Raw genomic sequence first — 22,215 nt, 5'->3', positions numbered from 1 at the left:
GTATAAATACAGTTGGATAAGGTATAAAGAAATACTGTTTACTCGTCGCTAAATGTCTTCTTACATACATGGCTTACATACATGGTGCTGGATTCTGATGATCACAACAGCAGTGTTTGAATAAAGCACAATTCAAAATGCATTAAGTCCTTTCCCGATAGCAGCCTAGGTTTAGTACGGTTTATCAATACATTACAGGCCTCATTAACTAAATGGTTATGTAAATTAAGCACAGAAAATGTTTTGTGTGTTAACAGCAGAATCCAATAGCAGTGTGCAACATGGCACTTGGAATGCTGCACATGTAAAAAAGCATTGTGCTGGAGTTTATTTATAAGGATTGAGTTAATGGAAATAAATGAAAATGATGTTGCCAAACACTTGCATGAAGGTAATTAATATGCAAATGGTAGTCACCAAGATAAGTAAATGTCTCTGCACACCTTTGTACATATAAAAAAATGATTATAATAGAAAAGCAAAAATTAGGCACAGTGGCTGCAGAGTCCTAGCCCAAACTGGTAAGGGATGAAGGGTCAGTGAGAGGACATTTCAGACCAAGCAGATGTTAAGGACATATTAGGAAGAGGGGATTATGGGATCCATAATGGCCTTGCATGAGGTCCGGTTAGATTTCATGTGGTCAGATATGAAATCCTGCTATCATGGCAACAGGCAGAACTACAACTGGTCAACAATGAAGGGCAGTTAGATAATTGGTCTCCCAAGAAGTGCCTGTATCTTACAACAGATTACCCAACTATAAATAATTTATCATCACAATGAAGTAAATGCCATCAAATAGGAGGAGCTGAAAAGTAACTCAAATTTGCTCAATGGTATCCATAACTTCAGCAGCAAGCCAAATGAAGATAACCAAGACTTTCCTAGCCATGGCAGGCAGACTATCGACAGTAGATAAATCACACAGATGTGTCTTTGTAATGGTTTTGCATTTTGGGACCAATAAAACCCTGTAGTGTGGCATGAGGAGTGATGCAGCAAGTCCAATAAGCAAATTAAGCAAATCATCAGATTATGAAAGATCTTTAAATGTAAAACAAATTCACATGAGGGCCGTTTTTCTTGAAAGGCTCTGTACAAAATAAATTAATCTGAGTTTGTCAATTTCTAAGACATTCACCAAGTTGTAGCAGTAACTTCACATACAGAGAACGTAAGAGAGATGTGTTGTGCAATATTTACAGGAGTGGTTTACTTGCAGGACTTCCAAGTTACTCGAGGTGCTGCCTCACCATTATCCAGCCTAGTCAGGGGAGGAGAAAAATGATCAGCTCTGATCAGGTGGGTATTTACTGAATAGGTGGAACTAAAAAGCACAAACACCCTTCGAAACCTGCAACATTCACACTCTGATGAGCCAAGAGAACTGCCAAAGTAAAAAAAAAAAAAACAACTTCACTGAAGACCTACACAAGAGTGAAGTGGACTCAATTATTTAATTTTTCTTTAATGCCAATCCCTAGAATGCAGATTAAAGAGGATGGTGTAGGCAAGACCAACCACAATTCCCTACTCCAATTGAGGATGTGCTCTTTGAATGACTTCTCAACTTCTAACATGTGCTTTCAGCTTCCTAACCATGACAAAACTGGCAGGATGCACTCTAGATCAAAACAAGCACTAATATATTACATGACATCTAAAAGATAATAAGACAAGTGATAAGAGGCGTGTGTGGGGATATTGAGCATTGCATCTAAAAGTAAGACAGCACAACCTATAACAAAGTGACACTAGTGGTAAACAGAAACATCTCTTTTGGCTCTTTTGCCTCATAAGAAACTCACGCCATGAACTATGCTGGTAAAGGTTAAAGGGCACACAGTCTATATGGTCTCCTCAAAAATTCTTGATGCTCCAAGAACAGACAGGAATTGGTTTGATAGAAACTACAGACGGATCCAGAAACTACTGAATACCAAAACCCCCAGTGTAAAGTGCCCTACCTCAAGGCTCCAAGACCTGTGGGAAGAAATAAGCACAACAAACATCCGTTTTCCAGAAGAAACGGGAAGTGGAAAATAAACGTTGGCAATATAATTAAAATTCAGCACTTGCAGTCACAAAAATACTACCAATTATATAAAGCACTCGATGGATGCATTGTTGGCAGGCACCCAGCAAGGACAGGAGGTCTCTCTTTTATTAATTTTATGTAATTGGTCAAGCTCATTCAAAAATAGTGTCAATAAAACCATTAAAATGTAATTGTACATAAAAGCCAAGTGGTTTTATTGAAGGCTGTGGCTTGATGGCCATGAGCTTTAGTCTCGGACAATTACAAGTATATTGAATACCACCATGTTTTATATGTGACCTTTGTTGACCTTATTAAGCCTTTTTGACACTCTGCAGAGACAGTCTATGGAAACTACTTAAAATGCCTGGGCATCCAGTCAGGATCCAGGATAAAATCACAATTTCATGATGGTATGACAAGTAGGTTTTGCCTTCTTCAGGCCAATCAGGACCATTTAATTCTACAAATGGGGTAAAAATGTCCTACCTACAAGTATAAAATGGCGCTAATAGCAGAAGTAGTGATCCAGACCGAATCTACTTCATTTACATGCCAAGACTCTCATCAGGGAGATTGCAGGACATGAACTCCAGTATACTAATGACTGTGTGCTCACTGATCATATTGAAGGGGACACAGAACTGCTAACCAGCTCTTGTTAATTCATCTACTTCTGGATTTCATTATAGGCCTTAAGAAAACCGAGGTCACATAGCATCCAGCTCCAGGGAGTAATGGTATTGGAGCAAGGATTCTGCCTGACCAGCAGCAACATAGCTAAGCCAGTAAGGTCACTTTTCTGGTAAGCACAGAGACAAATTGTAGCAGTCTGCATCAAAAGATCTGAAAAATAAGCACAGCTTCATCAACTACTGTCCACTTCAAGAGCTACAGAAAATTACCTTAAGGATAAAGTGTTGTATTTACAGAGAAATTAGCACCACTATTCATTACTGGAACCCCTTACTTCCCCTTCACTTTTACACCAACAGACTCCAATAAAGACACCTGAGAAGCCTAATGGGGATTGAATGACAAAACAGAGAACAAACTGTACTCTGGCACTTTAGTCTGTGCTCTGGGATCTCTAAGTACAGCACTGGCACCTCCATAAGACAAGCTTTTACAACCGACATCATTTTAAAGACATCTTTAAAACTGACTTGAAGTGTAAAACAATGGATCAATATATGGAGCTTCACAATTTGCTGTGAAAGCCTTCAGTATAGTATCATGTTCTTCTGCTTGAGATAAAAACAGAGAAAGACAATAGACATCTAAATACTATCAGTTATATAAAGGTTGTGGAACCTGCTCAAACCAAAACTCATTTAGCAACAACTAGCATTTCCAAGAAACTAAAGGAGATACTTATTGAAGATCATCATCGATATTCAATCTGAACAAATATCAGAGTGCCACTCCCTAGACAGTGAGTAACTCTGCTGAGCTAAATAACCGGTCTTCTGTAGGGATTATTGGTAGTAACCAAAAATCTTCAACAGAACATACCAAGTTAACTAGCCTCCACCTGTGTTAAATTGTGGCAAATCAATTCAATTCAATTTGAATTCCTGTATATTCTCTCAACTGGTTAGTGCATTTCAAAGCAACGAGTCAACCATGTGCATCCACAAGATTTCCAAAGCAATTCAGGACAACGTTTTGGAAACGCACAAATCCGAGGATGGGTATAAAAAAAAAATTCAAAAGCCTTGAATGTGCCTTGCAGAACTGTCAAGATGATTAAGTGGAAGGTGTGCGGAACCACCAAGACCCTGCCAAATCTTCCATCCCTCTAAACCAGATGGTCGAGCAAGAAGGAAACTGATCAGAGAGGTTACCAAGAAGCCAATGACAACTTTGAAAGAGCTACAGGCTTTTACGGCCTAGATTGGTCAAAGTGTATCTGTGACAACAACAGCATCTCAAGTAATCCATAAATCTGTCTTATATGGAAAGATGGCAAGAAGGAAGCCATTTCTGTAAAAAACAGCAACAAAACTTTCAAATGATACTGAAAAAAATGCCAGAAAGTTCTGAGCTTTGACAAAGCTAAAATGGAACTTTTGGCCCATGTTTAGGGCCAAACCTATGGAGCACATCACCCAAAGAACACCAGCTCTACTGTGAAGAATAGCAGAGGCAGCATCTTATGGGAATGGTTATGGGAATGTTTCTCATCAACAGGGACTGGGGCTCGTGTCAAGACTAAAGGTAAAATAAATGGAGCAAAGTAGATAAAAGTCCTGAGGAAAACCTCTGGCCCTCTGCAAGTAAGCTGAAATTGAGATAAGAGTTCACTTTTCAGCATGACAACAACCCACAGTACACAGCCAAAGCTACACTTGGGTGGCTAACGAACAAAAAGGTCAAATATCCTGGAGTGGCCCAATGAGAGTCCTAACCTAAAGACAATTTGAAATTTGTTGCTTAACTTGAAGGCTGCTGTCCACCAATGCTCTCCAAGGAACCTGACAGAACTTGAAAAGTTTCGAAAAGAATAATAATTGCTAATACTTATATAGCACTTTTCTGGACACTCCACTCAAAGCACTTTACAGGTAATGGGGACTCTCCTCCACCACCACTAATGTGCAGCATCCACCTGGATGATGCGACAACAGCCATAGTGTACCAGAACACTCACCACACATCAACTATTCGCAGGAAGGAGAACACAGTGATGAAGCTAATTCATAGATAGGGATTATTACACCCCTACTCTTTTTAAGAAACACCTTGGGATTTTTAATGACCACATAGTCAGGAACTCAGTTTTACGTCTCATCTGAAGGACGGCACATTTTTTTTTTTACAGTATAGTGTTGCCGTCACTATACTGGGGCATTAGGACCCACATTGACCGCAGGGTAAGCACCTCCTGCTGGTCCCACTAACACCTCTTCCAGCAGCAAGCTTAGTTTTTCCCAGGAGGACTCACATCCAGGTACTGACCAGGCTCACACCTGCTTAGCTTCAGTGGGCTGCCAGTTGCGAGATGTAGGGTGATATGGCTGCTAGCAAAAATGCTCAAATGTTGCCAAATCTAGGTGTGCAAGGTGGAAAAGAGATATCCCAACAGACTCACAAAATATTCATTTAAAAGGCACAAAAAAATGAAATAAAAAGTTCAAGGGTGGTGCATATTCTCTATAGACACTATAGGGTAATGGGGGATCATTCATTAAGTTTCTGAAACACTACAGATGCAACAGGTCCATCACAGTGCAAATGTTTCAAAAATAAGTCTTTCAGCACTGTTTGGTGAATGTAGCTCCATGCTGGTAAAATATATTGGCAAATGTACAAAATACAAGTGGAGCTATGCAAAATGGCACTTTTCACTTCTTCTCAATATTAAAAGCACGTTTCTGGACCCTATTAATAGACATCCATGAAAGAACCAAATCATTATAGTGCACATTTTCAGGATTTTAAAGCATTTTCCAAACTCTGAACAGAATAGGGTATAATTAAGTATGCAGTAAAAGGCTATAAAAACATAGCAATTATATTATGCAAGACATTTAATGTAAAGCACATTTACATGAAGGCTGTTTTTCTTGATAGTCCCTGTACAAAATGAATTGATCAGGTATTATGAATATCTAAGACACGAAGTCGACAGCTAAACGTTATTCAGGTGGGTAGCTGCATCAGCATGCAAAGGCTGTAAAGGAACAAGTAATAGGTTTATTCCATGCTGAAAAGAGAAGAAAGAAAACAATGTTTTGGCTGCGAGTACACCCGAAGAAGGCTCCACAGCTGAAACGTATTCATCTAAACGTTATTCTTGATTTATTTTTTTTTCTTGAAAATGCGCATCTCTTTCTTTTACAACTTGTGTTATCAACATCTGTGTGGCAGAACACCCGTCAAAAACGGACAAGCTATGACAAAGGCAAGTTTTTCATTTCAGAACAATTCCTTTTCATTTTTGAGTTTCCAAATGAAGGTAATTTTTACTCGGTTGTATAAATAATTATTTGAGCAGGGAGCTTTGTACAGGTTAACCCGCATTAAAATGTGAGAAGCAGAAACATTTTGGCTATCAAGCCCTTTTCAGGTGCCGCACCTGCAGCACTTTCAACTTTACTTGTTCCTAAACAAATTATTAATCCTTAAGAGGCAGCTAAAAGTTATTCCCATCTAACAGCAGCCTCAGGACATTTATTGGAAACTGCCATAGCCGTTTTAATCCAGGTGGTAATTTGGAGCCAGATTTAGCAGTTGGTGTTTGAGTGACACTTGAGTACTTTAATTCCTGAAGTGCTCTAGGTTTTTTTTTATGCTCTATTTTCTTTTATGCATCATTATTCAGTGACTGACACTGGTTCTATTCAGTGAGCTTTTCTTCTTCAAAGCTGCATTTTTTGCTATTTGAGCTGCACACGCCCAGGACTTGGTGCTTCCCAGCAGGCACCCAGGAAAGCTTTCAAAAACTTCTTTAAGCACCAGCTGTGGCTCAACAAAATGTCACATCTCCCCCTTCCCTGCCTTCACAAACCCACTCACTATGTGGCAATAGCTTCCTAATGCATGTCTGACCTATTTTTTATTAGTATTTTTTTTTGGATGGCACACAGTACTGCAAGACCCTTACAGCTGTCACTTGGCATTTGTATAAAACAATGCCACTGCTTCAGTAGGTATCAGAGACCACTGCAGCATTTAAATAAGAGGCTTGCAGTTCTTAAGAAATGTCACTTATATTCAGTTTACGCAGGTTTACTTCTCTATTATAACACCATCATTTCACTAGATTGATAATGAAAAGAAAATTCTGACAATGTGGTTTCACTCCTTTTTGTGCACAGGACCATGAAGCTGTAAATCAGAACTGCCTCTGGACATCTGCAGTATTTCAACATTATTTGGATTTTTAAAGAATTATCAAATCCACAAAAAACAAAATCTGGCCTTCCTTTCTTTTTGGACCCTTTAGCCTTATGAGAGATGTACAGATTATAATGTTCCCCAAGACTGCTACAGTAAACATGCATTATAATGTAAAAACTAATTATTGAAACCTTAACTTGACAGTTTATCTGGAAAACTAGTAAGACAGAATTAGTTTATAATGTCTAATAAACTATACTGCCAATAATAAAAAGAAATTTGTCATGATAAAATTGTATTTACACTTATAAGTGAAGAACTGTATGTCATACCTGACTGCGTCCATCCTTTTATTCTGGCGGATAAGCTCGATGAACTCTTGAATTCGGAGGCTGAACTCCAGACAGCTCTGGAAGGAAAACTACATATGCAACCACATACATATGCAAAGTAAGAATATGGAGAGAGTACTGTCACTTCCCATGATCCTCCTCCTCACTCAGGGTGGAATCAAAATAAAGCAAGTAACAGAGTGAACCTTTTTAACTCAGCTTACAAATATATACTGAAACACTTCAGGAATACAACACACCGCCCAACTTAATTTGTTCTGCATCATTAACTCTTTAATCTATTAAAGAGAAGAGAAATCATTTCACCTTTCCTTCCTGCTTCAATCTTGGATCAATGCTATGTACTGATCCACTGTATCAACAATTTTATCACTACCAATCAGCTGAAGGAAAAGCTGTGTAAATAAAGATCTTATATCAAACATAGCCAAATTACTTCTCTGATCTGCCAGCTTGTTTTCAAACTTGACAGGCAAAAAAATCCCTTTTGCTCATGTAGAACATCTGATTTTAAGTTTTGTCAAAAAAGTACACAAGATGAGATGTCACAGTCAAATCCTAAAGAACAAGATAACTATAGCCTATTTAATGTTCATTTTGAATCTGGGGCCTCATTTCTCAAGTGTCTCAGTATTTGGCTTGAGGAAAAAGTGATTCTTAAACACATGAGTATTGCATCCTAGGCTAGAGAATGTGCCTATGATTAAAGGTAAAGTAAAAATAATATGATGCAAAACGGAGAGGATCAGGAACACATTTGTCTTATGCAATCTTTTACAGAAACTGCAATTTAAAACCTTGCTTTACAGACTCCACAGCTTAGTGATGGGATAATAGCCAGGGCTCGTACTCTCTTAAAAAAATTGTTTAAGCAGCAACTTCCACTGCTGAAACGGGATTCCAAATTGTAGGAAAGTGGTTTAGACAGAAATGGCTTTCAGGTCATTTTTTTTTTTTAAAGGCTTCACATTAAATTTTAAATCCGTAAAATTAGAAACTGAAAAAATAAATATGATCATTTAACACTTTATGTTAAACACATTTAACATTTTCTGACATTTGATGATGCAGAACAAGGCATTTCTGATTAAGCAGCCAATACTAAATTCAAACACAATAGCTGCTCTGCAGTGCTGGAGGACCGAGGGTTTAAAATTGATTCTAATCCTTATTCTTATTACTTTAAAACATTAGAATCAGCTGTGATAAATCACAGCAATTCATAATTATCTAAATAATGTTTCCCCACACTTGCATTGTATTAAAATCAAGAACAGGTACAGTAAGTTGTTGTTTTTTCTCTTGGAACAGGAATATATTTTCCCAGAAAAACTGAATTGTTATATTCAAGATAAAGGGTTATCAACCCATCTCCTGTCTCTTATGGTTTACATTCCAAATGAGCTCTTAGTCAACGACACGTCAATTACTCCAATTATTATTCTTAAGAAGTTGAATGGGATTAGTAATTAGCTCTCAAACCCTGTCTGGGTTTTCCACCTACCCTTATTCAAGGATATGAAATCTCATTAATTGCTGTATTGAAAAAGTTTTTTGGGGGGGTGTTTGATACATCATTTCAACTTGTGTTTGATCACCTATGAAGAGTTAAGACGGAAATAAGAGCTTGCCACAAAGCCAAGTTGAGGACTGAAAGAATGAATTCCAGTGTGCTAAAATCCATTGCTGCAGCAGAACGTTTTTGAAACTAAACACTGTTGTGCAGAAAATTAAAAAGGTCTTTAAAAGGTCTAACCAAGCAGGAAGTTCAATTACAGGAATCAATACCCCCAGTGATTAAGAACTCAGCTGGAACAAAAGCTAGGAGAGACAGGGGTCCCTCCAGAACCAGGATTGAGAATCAACTGCTCTCAACTCAACTCGGTTTGCTCCGTCACACAGGCACCAAAAATGTTTGTACACATTCTTTAACATAATAAAACAAATTTGTTGAAGTCTTCTTCTAAAATCAAACTTCTGGTAATGAACTCAAAATGTATTACCTTTTTAGAAACTTTACATTTTAGAAAGATGCAGAACAATGTAAGAAACATGACCTCATTTCTACAACTAATTAAATAATGTGCTATAATTTTCCTATTCATTACATACATGAGGTCATTTTATAAATTTAAGTCAGCTGCACTCAGTTTCAAATTGTCAGTTTGTATTTGTGGTGAATTTGCCGTCCATCTCGTGTCACTTGCAGCCTTTGGAGAAAGGCATTTGTGCAGCACCGAATGACAGCACTAGCTAATTAATCGATCCAAGGACCATATCCTGCCCTTTCTTGATAGAAGCCAGGGTGTCAGCTTCAATAACATAGCTGGGTGGCTCTCGTTAGCCTTCGGGTCTGCTGTTTTCAGATTGAAATGCACTACCATGTAGTTACAATGTTTTTTGGAACATTGTAACCAAGATTGTAAGCAATTTTCTAAATTAGGTCAAACTAGTTCACAACCAATAATTCTATAAAATTATAGAATTTTATATTAACATCCCTCGATTTTATTACTCCACTTTTGACTATAAAAAAGCCCCACATGCCTAATAAATGACGTGTTAACATAAACACCCAAGTCTCTTCTAGCACATCATTCCTGTTTTAAATGTGTAGTTTGTTTTTGCAACCTGCATGCAAAAATCCCACACCTGTCTTCATTTGACAAGTGTTTTTCCTGCCTTTATCTAAATCTTTTTTTAATTTTATTTACTGCCTCTACATTGTTAGCTAATCATCCTAATTTGATATCTAATGCAAACATTGAATAATTTATTACTGTAACAGAATCTAGGTAATTTAAATTGGGAAGAACTGTGGTCCAAATACAGTTCCTTGTGGTACTCCAGTAATTACAACATTAATAGGAATGAAATATTTCATGAGGAACTGTATCAAAAGCATTCTGAAACTATAAATACACCTTATCATATGCTCTATGGCTATTCCTTACTGCTGTTGCTTGTCCATAGAACTTTAACAACTTGATTAAGCAAGACTTACGTATTCTAAATCCATGCTGACTATCCCTAGTATCTGTTCTCCATAAGTGATCCTCTAGTTTAGTTCTAATAATTGTTTGAATTACATTACGTGCAACACTAAAATTAGATAGTTCAGTTTTTTCTCAACCTTCTTATGGATGGGCACTCCATTAGCAATTTTCCAACCCATGGCTACTACCTCTTTCTGTGTCAGTGGTTTCTGCACAACAACTGTTTCCTTGAGTACAATTAGTAAGAAACCATCAGGCCCTGGGGATTTTTTGGTGCTTCCTAGTACTCAAATCAGTCCTGCCTCTTCTATGCTGTTTCTATTTAATAGTGTCTATCCACTGCCTAAGGCATGTAGCCGACTCTGTCCTTAGAGAACACCTGAATTAAATATTAATTTAGTACTTTGGACACTTCCCTTGTATAATCGATACGTTTCTTGATTATTGTCCCAGACATATTTTACTTCATCCTTTATAATTATTTTGCTGCTGTAGTACACAAAAGACTTATTTAGCCACCATTGCAATAGTCCATTCATCTTCTTTTGGCCTTTTTAATATTTTGTTTTACTTGTGCTTGCATTTAACTGAAGCCCTCTTCTTTAAAGGGGAACAGCAGTCAAACCCGTTATTAAATCGCAATAACAAAACAAATCCATTGGCGATATTAACTTTTTATACAAATTCTGAATTAAGCCTGAAAGTACTGCAAGTCTCCATATTGTCACAAATGCCAGGACTCACCAATGATGAGTGTGAGAGTTGGCACAAATTGTGACATTAAGCAGCCCTTCCTGCTCACTAGTCACTGTAATGACTAATGTAATGCGATGTACGAGCACAAAAGTACAGGTTGTGAAACCAACATTTCACAGAAAGTTCTAACGTGATCTGTATGCAGAATTAACAAGTATTTGTCAGCAAAACCATCTCAAATTCAAGAGCAATATTTCTATTGGATTAAAAGATGTATTTACAAGCCTGCTTATTTACAATGCAATAAGTACGCAACACATCAGAAGTCTTGTTGCCTTGTTCTGAACCACAGAACATGATACTGTGCACACCTGGAAATTTTATCTATTTTGTTATATAAATTGAAGGTTTTACAAGTCACTGTGTACATTTTACTTTTATTGTGGTTTGTAATGCACTCATCAGTGCTGATTCTCTCTAATCCTGAAATATAAAAATAGCTTTGCAGTTTCCCTTTAACCGGACAACACAAGCTGACATCTTGCAAGTGAGTGCAGTTTTAAATTAAACATGTAAATTCGTAAGGATCTGCACATTTACAGGATATCTATTCATTGATGCAATCATTTAAAGAAACATATGCTGACTTATCACATGAATTTTGGAATCAATCAAGCTGCTTGCTCTTGAATAGACCACAGAACTAAGTCCTGTGAACACAGTTAATACACAGTGTCTCTCTGCTCATTACAAGTAATCAACACTTTTGAATTTTCTCATTGCCATTTACTGTTATGGGAACACCATTTTACCTGTGGTCCTTTGAGCTCTCTAAATAAGCAAAATAAACAAAAACAGACCATTTCCTAGTTTCATATTTTTCCTAGATTCATATCAGAATCCTATAGTTCTGGATTATATTGAAATTAATATAATCCAGAAGTATAATCTGAACTTCAAATTAAAAAGCATAAAAAGGCTTATAAAAGAAATAAGAAACAACTGTGTTACCATATATGAACACAGTAGGGGGTACTGTTTTAGATATACTTGATCTAATAAAAAGCTTTTACCTTCATTTTTCGGAGTCTTGATTTATTGTCGTGGCACCACGCCAAACAGGTGGCTGTTTCCTGTCTTTCCAGAGATTCCTCTACCTCCTTGGCTGTGAGAAACATCTCAATGTTTACTAGATCCTGAAAAAAGGATAAGAAAGTGTAAGTTCCCCATACATGCAAAACATGCCAAAATAGGGGAAAGGGGGCTGCAAGTGCAATCAATATTGTATGTGGGGAAACCTCAGAACACTCCAAAGACCAAAATGTCCAGGTGAAGAAAACTTTCAGCCAAGCTTTTGGCCTCTTAATATGCACACTTTGGATGATGGCGGTTTCATTCAACTTTGTTGTTAGAAGAACTTCCATTACAATGCAGTAAAAAAAAAAAAATCTCCTCAGTTTATCAGTAATTATTTATGCGTATTCACGTATTTACACACAACTCTACAACAGTCTAAAGACTGCTACAGAGGAACATCCCGTCTCATAAAATTATAATCAGAGTATGATTTACTGGACAGCTTAGTTTCTTGGCAGGTCCTTCGCTTGCACCGACATACGAAAGACTGCAAGCAACTGAGAATAAACTTTCAGTGCCAATGCAAAACACTGGTTGTACAAGCTTTAGCCCTCTCATGAACACTAATATCACCTTAATAGGCACTCTTGTTTTCTTGTCAATTCCAGTTTTACCAACTTCAGAAGCAAAATTTGGTGCAAATCAGAATTATTGGGAAAAACAGGGAACTGCAAATGTACGATAAATACCCAGGCTAAAATAAGCACAGAATGAATATGTATAGATGTCAAAGCAGAACAGGAAGAAACAATGAGAGAAAAAAAAAAATCTAACTCCAGTAATCAGCATTCTCCTTACATCCCACTAACTCCCACTGTGTAAATCTAGCACAATACACTCAGCAGGAGACAGAATAACTGGAGTCCAAGCACTCTAATCTAGAGAAACCCATATTTATGGTGAAGCGCAGCAAACAAAGAGCAACAGCACATTTATTCAGGAGGTCTGAAGGGACCAACCGCGGCACCAGCATTTACTCCAGAATATGAGCACAGAAGATGCCCTGCCTCTGGCATCAATATTAAAAAGTTGGCACCAGTGTATTGTGAATTTGGATGCAACTGGGTTGTGCAGGAACCAAAAGAGCAAATATTTAACTCCAGATGCTCCAAAAGGGAAAAAAAAACCACACAGATGAAGCAAATATTAAAACTTCACCACCCTGAAGGCATGTCACTCTCAGTTTAAGACTTGTCCCATTATACACTCTTTGCAACCCCTGCGGAAACATTTTACCCTACTTTCTTCTTCATCAAGGTGCCAGAGTTGTTTAAAATTGATTTGGCTACCACACAAGCCCTTTCCTTTGTGTTCACAGAAAGGCATGTCCACGCTTGACAGCCCTGAAATCTCAAATGGCCAAACAGGAAGGGCGAAGGAAAAAAAAAAGCCTAGTAACAGCTTTCATCAATCCTTTAATAAAATGCTAGCTGCATCATGGACAAGGAAAAAAACCCCAATAAACCAAAGCCAAAAGATCGCTGGAGAGCTCACAAGGTTCCAATATGTTATAGGCCAGATATCAAGTGTGCTAATTGAAAAAGGGGAAAATGATTCACTTGAAAGGCTGTGTGTCACCTTGGCCCAGGCACTGGGCTGTAATTGTTTATTCGCAGTTATTATCCACACTAACTCCCTGCCAAACAAGGTAATTATTTTCTAAGAGATGCGATTCTAATGGCATTTTTCAAAAATAAATCAGAAATGTATCACACAATCACAAAACAGAAGGCTCTCAAACATGCAGCAGCAAGTCACCATTGAGACACCTAACTGGAAAACGGCACATAAATAAAATTAAATGCCCAAAGGTTCAGAATAACATGCATAGAAAAGAGGACAAACCAGTTTTTTTTTTCCTTTACATTAGCCTGTTTTTTCTCAATTAACATTAAAGCTACCTCATTGTGATCTACCAACACTATCACAATGCGCTGAACTGCACAACTGCTGCTTTTGAAGAATTATACTTAGTTTTAAAACACAACAACAAAATCAAAATAACTGAAACACCTGTTGCATACAGTAACGCTCCAGGGGAAAAGGCAGGTTCAACCAGAAATAAAACCCTGAATGTCGGCTTGCAAAACAAACCGGTAACCTCATGACCAATGCAATGAGAAAAGGTGGAAACTCCGCTGGTCCTGTGCCCATCCCAAATCTTTTTATTACTCCCACGCACAATTAGGATTAATATGGCACAATGGTTCGCAGTGCTGCCTTGCAATACTGGGCTCCTGGGTTCAATTCCAGACCTGGGGTGCTATCAGTGTGGAGTTTTTATATTCTCCCTGTGTTCATGTGGGTTTCCTCTAGGTACTCCAGTTTTCCCCCCCAGTCCAAAAACATACTTTTAGTTTAATTGGCCACGTGGCACACTTGCCCCGATGCAAGTATGGGCTAGCGTCTCATCCAGGATGTACCATGCCTCGTACCCGTGGCTGGACAGGAAAAGCTCCTCCCACAGCAATGAAGTGGAAGAAACAGTTAGAAAACGGACGGCTGATCACAAGGAATCCAATCTGGCCTTAAAGTCGTTAGGAATATGTGTAACGGAATGCTGTGAAGGAATTAAGAATTCCTAAAAAGGGCAAAGCCACTTCTTGTTATGAAATGTCTTCATGAAAACATTCCTATGTAATACCAGTAGATAATAACTGGCATTTTTTTTTTTAACAGCCTTGAAAACACACTGAACTGCTACAAAAAAAAAAAAAAAAAAAGAGGCTTTGATTTGACATCTTTCAGAAACATGTCCTGCTGGTAAAGGCTTGTACTTGACAACAGAGGAAAATTTAGCACTAGATAAGCTTATGTTCCACACGAACGTGCAAAGCTACAGAATATTATCAGATTACAATTCAGATGTCTAAATTCATTAAATCCTTTCACTGAGAAATTCAATATATCCAAACAATGTTCACATACCGTTAAATGCGGAACTAAGTTACTGAAAAACATCTCCTTCAAATGTGACACTAGTATATCTACCTCATAAACAGCAGTGTTACTCCAGGTTGTGGAGGCTGTCAGGCACCTGCGGAATGAATTGTGTTCACAGCAATTGTTTTTTTGGAGGTAATATTTTCAAATGTAGTTCATCATAATATGCTTGAAATGTATGATTTTGTCATTTTATATGGTTTGTAATGACTGTATACCATTAACTGCAGATAACCTTCTTGACATTTCAGCTTTTAAAAGTTTTCGTTCCCAAACTTTGATCAAAAGATGTCAAGTAATTTTCATATAGAAAATGTAATGAAAAATGGAAATTCATAAACTGGTTTATTGGAGAACTGACACTTTAAGAATAACCTTCCAATTCATTACGCAGTAAAAGGATTAAATTACAGGAAGCAAGACAAATCATGCAATGGATGTACTGGTTGCAGTTTACACATTTCTTCCAAAGGAGAGACAGGTTATTATCTTAGTTTTCATCCCGATAAGTCAACAAATTCTTATTGTCAATGAAAGCCAATTATACAGGAGGGCTTTAAGAAAGATGTTCTTTGCTCAGGGGTATAACAGCAACATGCCATCAGAATTCAGCCCACAAGCCTCTGGCCAGGAGTCCAGAACCCTACCCAGAACTCCAGCACCGGTACAGAACTATATAGGAATAAACCAAGATGAGGCTGATGGACCTAATGGCCTGTGGCCTATCTTATGTTTTAATATTCAACTAAACTGGGATGACTCCTCATAAAAAGTGACTTTCCTGTGAGAACCTCAATGTGAAGTTTTTAAGAAGGGGATTTGAAACCAATAAAACAAAGGGCGTCGGGAACTAAAACTTTGTTTAATCTGGGAAAAATGATGGCATTACAATGTGGTTTTCAGCTTGAAAATGTGATAAAAACTTTTGTTTGTTACAAGACAAAATATTTGTATGTTGTAAATGCTAAAGGAGAAGGAACAAAGCTGGTTCGGGATTTTTTTAACTGAAAAAAAAGACGCTGTGAAATAATGCGTTAAATCGTGAAGTTTGATCCCTCAAATAATTGAATTCAGATTCAGCAAATGCCTCTTTTCCTGATGCACGTCAAATTCCAGATGTGACAACTTGAAAAGAGGCAAGAACCGCTCATATTTCCACTTTAAGCATTCAATACAAAGCTTGAACTTTTACCATTTGTCATTGTGACAAAACTATAGGCCCCTTATAATGCCAAAAAACCTCTTTATAGCTGGAAGAGGACAAATTGCAACATTCATTTATCTTTAATAGTATGTTTCTTCATACTTGCTTCCTTATCATCATCATAAGTCAGTGCCTGTATTACATCTAATGGACTAGGTTTAGACAGAAAAAGAACAATAATACTTAAATATCAGTGTAATATAAATTCATGCTGCAGTAGTAGTCTCAAACCATTTTGAGTCTAGTTAATTTTGAATTATGTCAACAACAGTGCAAGAACAGTTCCTGAAAAACAGGACAGAGTTTAACACATTTCCAAAGGGCTCAAAAGTAGTGTAAAAGAGCAACTCTTGCTTGAAGGTTATTCTCTAGTTATTTTAGAGGAAAACAAAAACCCCTTGGGATTTAAACATGATTAAAGCATTTTGCTTATGCAGCACTCACTAACAAGTGTAACTGATAAGGTTTTTAAAAATAATCTACCATGCAGCAATCCAAAAACACACAGCCGATAATTAATTGGCTCTAGCGGTATCCTCTAACATTTGGTGACACTGGTCATAATGTTAGGGTAGATTCAGAAAAGGAAGGCTGGATGGTGATAATTAGCTAAAGGGCTCTACTAGTACATGTTTCAATTGTGTCTAATCTTCTTAGAATTCTGTTCTTTTTAATTACCAAAAGGCAGTCTCTTTGTTTAACACGGCAAATTACAAGGACACAATACTTCAGTGAAAGAAGTGATTTTCAAGAATGCAGCGTTACAGAACAGACCAATGAATGCACCTTTCTGCAAATGCCATTTCAGAAAAAGAAAGGTCTCATATTTCAGAATGAGAAGGGGAATAAGTTAATTTCAGCAGATTTAAGGTTAAAATAAATGCTTGAGGAGAAAACACATTCCAGACATGACAACAGAATACACAAGAGGACCTGGATGACTGCAAGGAAAAATCACACACTGTTCTGGTACTTGAAAATCAAGTTCTCACTGAAGTGCGATTTCTCCACTTGGGAATCATGATTCTAACAAATTGCAAGAAGCAGGATTCGAAAACAACTTAATACCATTCATCACTAAGTGTTGCTAAGGCTATTTAGGTGACGGCTTCTGCTTTTGTGTATCGGTGAAGCTGCAGTCTGACTTCCATCGCAAATAAGATTCCATCATTTGCAATGTCTCAAACACAGCTATAGAAACAACTATCGCAGGAATCTGAAAAGCTTTTCTCCAGAAGCTGCAAGAAATATCGAGCAGACAGGTGCTTAGAGAACATGAAAGCAAGCCGAGATCTTCAATGAATATTTCAAATGTAAAAAAAAAAAACTTTTGCATGAACTTGAAGGAGCAAGTGCAGGAATTCTTAAAGTGGTTCTAAAAGTGTTTTTGAATTTCTTTTCCTAGCCTCGTGGTCTTATGGAGTCATATATTGCAAGTTGTTTCATCTTGAGAATCAGCCCACCTTATCCAATACAGCTGCTCTTGGATCAGTAAACCCTGCGAGTTTCACATTTAACAAAGATATACTGCATACACTAAACACTTGTCATTTTAAAAATTGTCTATATACTTCTATAGTATAAATGAAACATCTTATGGGTGACACCCTTCACTGTTCTTAGAATCTGTGGCAACACACACCATCCTGTCTCATGACCACTGTAGACAGCAGTAAGTACACTACCACTGTCAATATAAAACATAGGACCCCTAAGGCTTAGAGAGCAGCAATCATCTTGTACGTGCTGCATATTCAAACTGTAGAATGCTGACATGATTAGTGGCATTTGGGTACAGCTAAACTTCAGCGCCACCATCTCTCCACTCTGTTCTAACAAATTTGTGGATTAAGAAAAGGAAGATCACCTCCTCAGTTTTCGAAAAGCATTTCTCTCGATTAAGGGTTTCTGCATTCTCATGGGAAACGCCACAAACCTCTCTTATTCAGGACTAAATCAATGATAAATAAATCACAGCAAAGAAACTCATTTTTCTCCAATACTATAGCAATTTGCGTTACTTGAATTTGTTACTATATTGTAGGCTACAGAAATCCCCAGTCTACCTGCTAACATTTGTTTGAAATGGAGAATTTATCCATTATTTTTCTAACTTCCTTAACTAAGAAACCAATACTACATTGAATTGAGACAGTATGAAATACACTTTAAGGTTTACAAACAAAGGTGATCTAAAAATTTGATTTTGACTCTTCCTACCTGACAGGAAAAGTTCTTTTAAGAAAAGGGTTAGGTCATGAATGAAAAGTAGTATTTTAATGGAAAGAATATGCATTCATTCAAAGAAGGCTTCTGCTAACAACCCCTAGATGAAAGGACTCGAATTCATTATTAGGAGACCAAATGTCATGATGTTACGTCCTGAGAGACGTAGTACTTGTGCTTTTAGTTGTTTTTTTTTATTCTGTTCTGGATGCTAATGACATGCTGAATACATTTTATCATGCAAAAAACTGCCTCAGACATAATTGTGAGATAATAACCTCTAAATGAACCTTATCATCATTGACCTATTGGAATATGGAGATGACCATATTTTAATTCTGTTCTGCCGTTGCGTACAAATTCTGCTAATCTGATTTTTTTTAACTAATGCAGATTTTACTAACTAAGCATACCCATTTCAGACTTAAGTGACCAGTACAGATGCACACTAAGGAAGCATCTTTGTTGACAGAAAGATGTAATCTTAGCATTTCTATGGACAATATTTTGATTATTCTAAACTGAAAATGACAAATGCTTTGTCTATAACAACTGCTTCATTTAGAAAATAAATCCGAAGATAGAAGCCATGAATGTTTCAAAAGGTATCTCATCTGTGTGGCCAGACAGCAGTAAAATCTTATATCTCCTCTGGGCCTGCATAAGTGTTACTCATGAACTGGCAAATCTCAATAAGCTTTAAAAACAATGTGCAAGGCCTCTTCTTTCTTTTGTTCTTTTCACCCCTCTCCTCCTGTTCCACTACTTCAGGTTCCTTTAGGTGAAACTACGAACAGGACATTACCCAGAGGGTGTGCAAAATATATAAGGGAATGATCGTTTATGGTTAAGTCAGGGTCCTCCATGAATAATATTCACTTCTGTGTCTGTTGTGAGAGCAAGAGTCAAAAGAAACTCTACCCCCACCTCAAAACACACACTACTAGCTTTCCACTTATAATGATGTATATCAGCTCTGTAGATGAAGCAGACCCAATGTTTGTACAGTTGCTTTTTCAGGGAGGATGCAGTTACCAGACAGGGCACAACAGGTTTGCTGTAGCAGAGACCAAGACTCTGCAGAGAGCGGAATGAAGTCAACATGATCAGAATGCAGCTGCTGGCGATCTTAAACGACAGACTGAGCCAACAGATTATTTGAGGGAAGATGGAGTAAACCTGTTCCCCCACTGGAGTGAACCTTTCCAAAAACAAATGGAGGACTTAAAGCAACAGACCACTAATGCAGAATATCAAGCACCACGTCTGCTTCAAACTTTTACTGTATTGTCACAAACCTGGTAATAGATACACTGCAGAATAAATAAAATAGTTTTGTATAAGAACTTAACATACAAAACATGTTTAAAAGACAACCCTTTTAACCCACTCATTCTGCAGACCGTTTCAGTTGGAAAAACCTGAAATGCGGGTAATCAAATCCAAAATGATCAAGAGGCCTTCAGTTATTTCTAAATGTAACTCGCTCTAAATTCAGAAGTGTTGATATAATTCTTTAAAGGGCACAACACTACTGATTTCTTGCCATTTATTAAATAACTTTCCCCCCCCCGATTTTTTAAATTGAACTGCTGCTCAGTTGTCCGACACCAGCCCAACTACATTGTATCACTTAAAATCTTACACTGTGAATATGGCGCAACTTAATTACGGTTCTGTTCGATTGCAATGCTTGCATCTGCAAATTTCACATTCATTAAATTTCCAGCAATCATTTTACTTTACTGAATACAAATCTGACCTTTACTGCTTTACCCTTATTTTTTCTGCAAGACATTTAGCTGTAATTGGCAGAGAAGATGGCTATAATGCAATTGCTGCAAGTTGGTAGCTCCAGATAAAAGCTTTCAACAAATATTACAGCGAAAATTTTCTTCTCCCAAATTAGAGCAATTTTTCATATTAATGTCAGGTTATCTGAATCAGTGACATAGTAAAACATGTTTAGAAGCAAATTCTATATTAAAAATGCCACATTAATGTAATTTTTCATGTACTGCTGATCAGTTGTGGACTCAGGGCACGTTTCCAACAGCATTCATATACTGAAAAAGAAATAATTGCCTTTCTTTTAATGTATTTTATTGCCTTTTCCCCACATTCTCATTTTTCAATTCGCAAGTGGTCGCACCAACTCTGTTCATTACAAAACACACTTTCATTTTGAAAATTATGAAGATTTTAAGCAAAGTCTTAATATCTGATCATTTCATTCTAGCATATTGGAGATTTCATACTAATGTTTGAGCCCACAATAGAAATAATTCAAGATAGTTATATTCTCGTGCGTTAATTAATACATTATAAAAAATACCATCAGTATCAACCTGCACTTCAACAAAATCTTTGATTGCACATGGCTGAAGTGAAACACAGAACAGTCTTTCTAGATTGACTTTGATTTGCTATATAACATGTACTGCAGTTGAACTTTAGATGATCTCTCTTTGACAGAGGATAAATGAGTTCCCCAACATTTCCAATGAAACAGCCACACCCCAACACCAAGGTCACGTTACAAAATCCATTGCATCAGGACTAAATACTCTGCACCACTTTAGATTCATTCATTCCATTCTGTCTAAAAGTATTCGGAAATAAGTTTGTCAGAAGCATAGCTCAAATGGTACATTCACAGTCAAGTCACACTACCAACATTATAGGGAAGTGGTTGATGCCGATATACATATATTCCCCAAATCACCATAATGCAGTAGAATGCATGCTGTTAATCCTGGACTGAAGCAAAACGTTCGTGAGCCTTTACAACAGTAGCAAAGAAGCACTGCGATATCGAGAAATAAAAAGTTGTAGGGGTGCCCGAATAGGACACACACTTTTCCTGAAGTTGGGATTATGGCTCTTCAATGATTCAACACTTTATCAACCAAGTGCTGTGCAGGAGCAAACCCTCAGGTGATCCTATCTGGGATACTACATGTGGTTAAGATAAGATCACTTTATTGGCCATCTACAATTTCTTGCATTGGGAATTTGTCTTTTCACATACCCCAGCTTCCTCTCCATGAGACACACAGACAGGGAGAGAAGCTTGGGGTCAGAGTGCAGGGTCAGCCATTCATTCAGCACCCCTGGAGCAGCAGGGGGTTAAGGGCCTTGCGCAGGGGCCCAAAAGAGTAGGGTTCCTCTGTCAGCCGTGGGATTTGAACCAGCAACCTTCCAGCCACAGATCCTTAGCCACAGAGCCACAGCTCCGCCTCCGACTGGTTCCCAGACTATAGCACAATTATAGTTTAGTGATGGTGGACTGATGAATCCTTAGGGTTTCTTTACTAAGTTACTTTAAGCTGGCCTTGCCAGAGTTGACAAAAAAAGCAATCGGACAAAGACTGGAAGGCATGACATGGAAATATTTTGTATTTAAATACTGAAGGTGGTACTAATGTTACAAAGGTGGTTGACTGTTTCTGAGAAGTATAATATTTAAGTTGACCATCTTTTTCTTACACGTTACAAAGTGAACATGGAAAAAGTAACCAGCCACCTGTTATAGTGAAAAATATTCAATAAACACAGCCTCATTTTATCAGTATAACTATGAATTCCATAATTCAAATCCAAACAGTCTAGTTGTTCACTACTTTCACTGAAGGTATTTTTGGAATAATTTAACCTTTTCAGCTGTCAGCTTCCCCAGTTTGGGGATGGTGGTACCTGCATGTATAGGGGAGGTGAGGAAGTGCTTCTTGATTCCAGATTAATTTGTTGAATCCAAGGTGAAAACTGACGTAG

At 37.5% G+C, this 22,215-nt stretch overlaps 1 protein-coding gene across 2 annotated transcripts in view; it reads right to left on the bottom strand.

The window, feature by feature from the left end:
• Positions 1-22,215, bottom strand: part of maea (macrophage erythroblast attacher, E3 ubiquitin ligase) — a 44,260-nt gene that overhangs the window by 4,261 nt on the left and 17,784 nt on the right. Inside the window, exons 4-5 of one of the 2 annotated variants that reach the window (XM_088630959.1) lie at positions 12,005-12,127; positions 7,219-7,307 (exon numbers count right to left, since the gene is read on the bottom strand). In XM_088630959.1, coding sequence (XP_088487085.1) covers positions 7,219-7,307; positions 12,005-12,127 — 212 coding nt within the window. The remainder of the gene's footprint in view (positions 1-7,218; positions 7,308-12,004; positions 12,128-22,215) is intronic. The other variant, XM_088630964.1, reaches the window with a different exon arrangement.

The sequence above is a fragment of the Lepisosteus platostomus genome, chromosome 1 (genome assembly GCF_059453375.1).
Source record: "Lepisosteus platostomus isolate fLepPlt1 chromosome 1, fLepPlt1.hap1, whole genome shotgun sequence".
In the NCBI taxonomy this organism is placed as follows: domain Eukaryota; kingdom Metazoa; phylum Chordata; class Actinopteri; order Semionotiformes; family Lepisosteidae; genus Lepisosteus; species Lepisosteus platostomus.
This window is presented reverse-complemented; position numbering and strand designations above follow the sequence as displayed.